The sequence below is a fragment of the Engraulis encrasicolus genome, chromosome 1, assembly GCF_034702125.1.
Source record: "Engraulis encrasicolus isolate BLACKSEA-1 chromosome 1, IST_EnEncr_1.0, whole genome shotgun sequence".
NCBI classification, from domain to species: Eukaryota; Metazoa; Chordata; class Actinopteri; order Clupeiformes; family Engraulidae; genus Engraulis; species Engraulis encrasicolus.
In genome coordinates, this window is record NC_085857.1 from 58,367,083 (window position 1) to 58,373,066 (window position 5,984).

At 43.2% G+C, this 5,984-nt stretch overlaps 1 protein-coding gene across 9 annotated transcripts in view; it reads left to right on the forward strand.

Annotated features, from left to right (window-relative positions):
* Positions 1-754: 754 nt before the first annotated feature.
* LOC134455952 (uncharacterized) overlaps positions 755-5,984 on the forward strand; it is a 68,286-nt gene continuing 63,056 nt past the window's right edge. For all 9 annotated transcript variants that reach the window (XM_063207391.1, XM_063207366.1, XM_063207373.1 and 6 more), the window contains exons 1-4: positions 755-1,047; positions 3,878-3,898; positions 4,134-4,299; positions 4,468-4,736. In XM_063207391.1, coding sequence (XP_063063461.1) covers positions 990-1,047; positions 3,878-3,898; positions 4,134-4,299; positions 4,468-4,736 — 514 coding nt within the window. In that variant the 5' untranslated portion in view covers positions 755-989. The remainder of the gene's footprint in view (positions 1,048-3,877; positions 3,899-4,133; positions 4,300-4,467; positions 4,737-5,984) is intronic.

The window sequence follows — 5,984 nt, forward strand, 5'->3', positions numbered from 1 at the left end:
TGTGTGTGTGTGTGTGTGTGTGTGTGTGTGTGTGTGTGTGTGTGTGTGTGTGTGTGTGTGTGTGTGTGTGTATGTGTGTGTGTGTGTGTGTGTGTCTGTGTCTGTGTCTGTGTCTGTGTCTGTGTGTGTGTGTGTGTCTTGACTCTTGACTACTGTAAAGTGTCTGGAAGACGCAGCAGCAGAACAGACAGCGTGGAGACGGTGTGTGTGTGTGTGTGTGTGTGTGTGTGTGTGTGTGTGTGTGTGTGTGTGTGTGTGTGTGTGTGTGTGTGATGGATGTGGAGCTGGTGTTCAATGAGGAGTCCATTGAAAAAATAAACAAACAAAAAAATAAACCAAGGACAGGATTGCAGGGTTTTTTCTACACAGCACTGTGAAAACGAACTGGTTTGTGTGCGTGTGCATGTGTGTGTGCGTGTGCGTGTGTGTGTGTGTGCATGTGAAGGTACAGGTAGGCGTGCATGACGGTGACAATGTCACTCACAACAGACAGGTATGCTGAGGTATGCAACACACACACACATACACACACACACACACACACACACACACACACACACACACACACACACACACACACACACACACACACACACACACACACACACACACACACACACACACACACACACACACACACACACACACACACACACACACACACACAGAGGCATAAACACACCCATATAGATGCAGAGATAGCTTGAAGAGGCACGAGACAGGTGCAAAAGGGATAAGTGTCATCATTGTCATACTGAGAGAGACAGAGTGTGACAGAGACAGACGGAGAAACACACTCGTAGACTAAAGGGAAGATAGAAAATGAGACATATCCAAGATACCTCTAGAAGTTGAGCCAACTGAATTATTTAGGTAAAAAACATACAACCTTGAGAAAAAAACTGCGACAAAAAGAAAAGAGGACTATTCTGTTGCTAAAGATAACTGAAGAGGAGAGTCTTCGTTGCTGGTAGCAACCTTCCTGGGAGATGAGGGTTCCAAGCAGCTGGCTGTGTCTCGGGGTGGTGGTTGGTCTCCTGCTGCAGGGTGAGTCTCCCACTGGCCAGACAGCCACCTCACCTCTCACCGCAATGCTTTGGTCAAGCTGACCTATTAACGCTGTTTGATTGGTCAATTAACTTGTCAATTAATGTTACCATTGGGTAATTAGTGTTAGGGGGGCAGCAGCAGTGGCAGGACATGTGTAGTAAAATAAAATAAATAATTGAACAAATTGAATAACTAAAGAAAAAACAAAATAAACCATAACTAATGGAGGGCATTTATCTTAACTCAAGGCTTACATTGGGTCTAGAATATTTATCGAAAGACAGACAAAAGCCTTAGCAGGTGCACTGAAAAATGTCAATCAAGTCATTATTTTAAGAGCATCATACTTTGGGGAAACACCAACATTTCTATTCTATTTCAAAATAGTTTTCATTATTTAATTTGGTAATGCTACCTCCCAAGCTAAACTACACCAGCTAAAATGTGCTACATTACAAAGAATACACAGTGGTAGGTAACATGCATCGTTGCATCGCGGCAGAGGTCAAGTGGTTTGCAACTCATCATCATGGAAACATTCTACAGAAGACTCACCAATATCTTCATAAACCAGGCCATCAGGATGGTGAACTCCCCTGCCCCTCTTTCACCTTTCCCATCTCCCCCTCCACCCACAATCTGTCAGGAGCCCCTCCGCCCCCCATGTCTGCCACTGCACATTTATGCACCATTCACCTCTGTCTCCCTGCTGGACCTCCACTGAATCTGGACTCCCTTCCTTACTCTCGTCCACAGTCTGTCTTTCTGCCTCACCCTTCATGGAGTTCAAAAACAAAAACATGGTTGAACCCTGGAGTTAATTTTACATCTGATCATATCCATATAGACTAATGTTTGTTGCAGTGGTGTAGTCTACTTTTTTATGGTGGGTAGACTGTAGAGTACATTGCTTTTCATGACACACATCATACTGTATTAACACAAGCATAATTACACACTATGTGTAGGCAATCTTTAAATTAGAGTGACAGCTGGCAGAACAGGCTTTATTGTGTTCTCGTGACCATGTTTCTTATTTCTTTAAGTATGTGGTTAATTGGAAACTAAATCATGCATTTGCTTTCATTCAAGACACGTGTAGGCCATCTCTAACGTTGCGTCAAATTAGAGTGACAGCTGGCAGAACAGGCCATCGTGGAAAACTGGCTGTTCTTGCTACAAGCTGCCGTGACTGTCTCAGAACAACCAAAGGCCTCTTGACTAATTCCCTCCACCAAGGAGGTTAGATGTGTTATCTAAGGGATTAGGTGCCTTACTCAAGACAGTGAGGGTACAGTATGGGTGTCTTGCAAGACGCTAGGGCAACAGGTAAATGGTTAGAGTCCCTGCAATGTGGGGTCTGGCGGTGTGATCAATGGGGTCCGGTGGGTATATAATCACATAAGTTGCAGCTGTCTATGATTGGTCAAGGCAACGTCAAACCAGAGCTGAGCTCACTCCTCCCACCAGGCTCCAAGGCAGGGCTGGGCTGCTCATGGGGAGTGTGGAGTGTTATTTAAGTGCCTTTGCAACATATTTCGCTTCTCTAATTGGCTGATGGGGTGACCATTAATTCTCTGTAACTGGTCAAGCCTATATCGGATGCGTGTAACATATAGGTACATACGATCTTTGTTTGGAATTCTGACATATTTTAAGGGATACTGTAGGAAGCAAGCATCCCCCCCCAGCACATATGTTTTGTAACAAATTAAATCACATTTCATTATCTACACCAAAGCAACAAAATATATTGCCATTATTGTGCAGTAAAACAGTGGGCAAGTTACTCAAAAACTATAATGTGTTACTGATTACATGTTACTGTCTTTTCAAAATAATCTCTTACACTACATTACTATTACTATATTTAAAATGTAAGGCACAACACTAATTTGCATTACTTTAGTTACTTTCGCCAAAAGAATTGTAGGCCAAAATATGGATCTGGCAATTTATTAGTGTAAATCAAGCTCATGAGTCATGACTTTTTCACCTCCCATCCAGGAGGTGTTTTTGGCAGCATAAAGACTAAAAACTACCAGGTTCAGGAAAAGCTTCTTTCTGACTCACCACACTGGATACCACTAAATTTCAGGTTATTGTAATGCATTGTAACAAGTAATTGAGCATTATATCTAAGTAAATATTACATATTTTTGCCCTGTAATGCCTTACATTACTGCATTACAGCAAAAACTAATGCAATACGGTTATTAATTACTTTTGTAATGCATTACTGCCCAACACCATAGGCGATTTTATAGTGTTTGATGTGTAACTCATGAGAATAGAGGGCTATGATACACCCTAACACACAAATCCAGGCCACCTTTCACATGAAAATGATCAATAAGCATCATCCTATGAAACAAACATGTTATCATATGGCAGTTCACCTGTAAGAAGTATGGGGAAGTCAGGTGCAAGGTACCTGTTCATGTTAAGTATCGGTTCAAATAAGGACTATCAGGAAGTCAGGTAAACTGGCTGTGTTTTGTAAAGAAGAGCTGTATATTTCGGAGAATAGCTCTGTAGAGTATGTAGGACACGCCTACATAATAAACAATGTGTGTGTGCAGGGAAGTCGACAGAGAGGGACAAAGGGGACAGTTGTCCCGGGCCCAGGGAAAGAGGGGGCACAGAATTGGGTTCTCATTACAGTGTGTGTGTGTGTGTGTGTGTGTGTGTGTGTGTGTGTGTGTGTGTGTGTGTGTGTGTGTGTGTGTGTGTGTGTGTGTGTGTGTGTGTGTGTGCGCGCGCGCAGTAAAATGAATGGCAGGATGAATGATATCTCTCTCTCTCTATCCCTCTCTCTCTCTCTCAGGAACCCGAGGGCAATTGGATGGTGAGTACACCCACCCACCCACACATACGCACGCACGCACGCACGCACGCACGCACGCACGCACGCACACACACACACACACACACTTGTGCCCTAAATTCATATATTATTGCCTCTAGCCAACTTTCTTTAAAAATATGTCAGTGGTGTAAGTGATGTTAGTCTCCGATATATTGGAATGTATTTCCTTTTCTATCAAAAAAATTCTTAGGCCTATATATTTTTGTTCCGTAAGGGGTGTGTGGGCGTCCTCCTCTGAACAGCAGGATAGTGGGTGGCCAGGATGCCCCAGCAGGTAGTTGGCCATGGCAGGCCAGTCTCCAGCGCAATGGCGGCCATTTCTGTGGCGGATCCCTCATCAGCAAACAGTGGATCCTCTCAGCAGCACACTGCTTTGACAGGTACAGTAGGCCTATAGTTTAACTAACCATTTTTGATTGGCCTAAAATGTTCTGTTCTGTTCTAATGATTTCAGTTCTGACTCCCCTTTGTTTCTCTATGTTCCGTTGTCATGGAAGCAACTCTACTTCACATTGATGTTTCTCTGTGTTCTACTGTCATGGTTACAGTACTGATACCAGCATTTGGACTGTACATCTGGGACTGGAGAACCTTGATGGCAGCAACTCCAACAGCCAGACCTTCACAGTGAGTCAGATCATTCTACACCCCGACTATACCAGTGTTTCCACTGGCAACGACATCGCTCTGTTGCAGCTCAGCTCCTCAGTGGCCTTTACCGACTACATCAGCCCCGTCTGCCTGGCTGCCACCGGCAGTGTCTTCAGCAACGGCACCTTGAGCTGGGTCACTGGGTTCGGAAACATTGATGAAGGAGGTAAGCAATACTCACATACACAAACAGACACACCATCTCCAACTCGTTCCTGTTTCCTGTTCAAACTATTACCTCCCATCCTTTTGCTTGTGGCCTTGTGCTTTGCAGATGCCCTGTCCCCATAGAGAAAACAAGGACGCTTCCCAGTTGTCTGGCTGCTAGGCCAGTGTTTCCCAACCTTTTTTGTGCCAAGGCACACTTTTCCCCTTCAAAAAATCTCGCAGCACAAAACCAACCAAAAATGCTGAAATAATGAAAACAAATTATCTGATAATAATGACTATATTGTTAATATAGGCGGCTACAAAGTGTCTTCAATAGCAATCAAATAAACACAAAACTGTATTTTTTAGTCATATTTTACATTTCCTCTTTCAAATAAAAAGTGCACTTAATGTTCACTTCTTAAAGAAGCTATAAACTTCAAAGTAGGCCTACAATTTACAAATTGTTATTCTGTCCAAAAGCATTCTATTAGCAGGAATGCAGAAAATAAAGCTTGTTCTGACAGTAGCAACATTTGGGAAATATTTCACTGAAGATGCATATGTACAAATATCAATCTCTGTATATTTTACTCACTTAATCTTAATGTGAAAAATATGCGTCTTTCACCTTTGGCTAAGGCCCGCCCTAAAATGCTGTTTGACCACAATCATAGCGCTGCAAAAGGACGAGGTCGGTCAGCAGAAGAAGTCGGGCAGTTTGACAGCGCTCTGTGAACTCAAAGCGGAAATGTCATGTTTTCAAATGCAAGATATTACGGTCATATTATTAAAAACTGATGGGAAATTGTGCCTGGGGTGTTTGTGACAAAGGTGCAAGTTTCCCCGCAAGTTAACAGGAGGTAATCGCTTTCCCCTTTCCCTAAAATCGGGCTAATTATGTTTACCAGCAGTTGGATAGTCTGGCTTGAAGGGTCTCGGCATCCCAAGTAGCATCCTCACACTCGACTAGAAAGCACGCGGACCAACAAACTACGTTGTGTGCTCAATCATGCCACCACCTCACTCGTTTAACTTTTCAGTAAGGTTGTAAGCAAAACACAAATCTGTTTCAGGGTAGGATTTTGGTTTTCTGACCTAATAATGAAGAAACAGCGCTAGCAAAGTTCACTATCAGTCACGCCAGGAGGTTTGTTTTGACTAGCAGCTGATGGACGTTTTTTGTTAGGGCTACTGAAGATACGTCAATGCAATTCGCTACCTGCTGCCACCTAGTGATAAGGAATTATTTCATGCTTAGGAC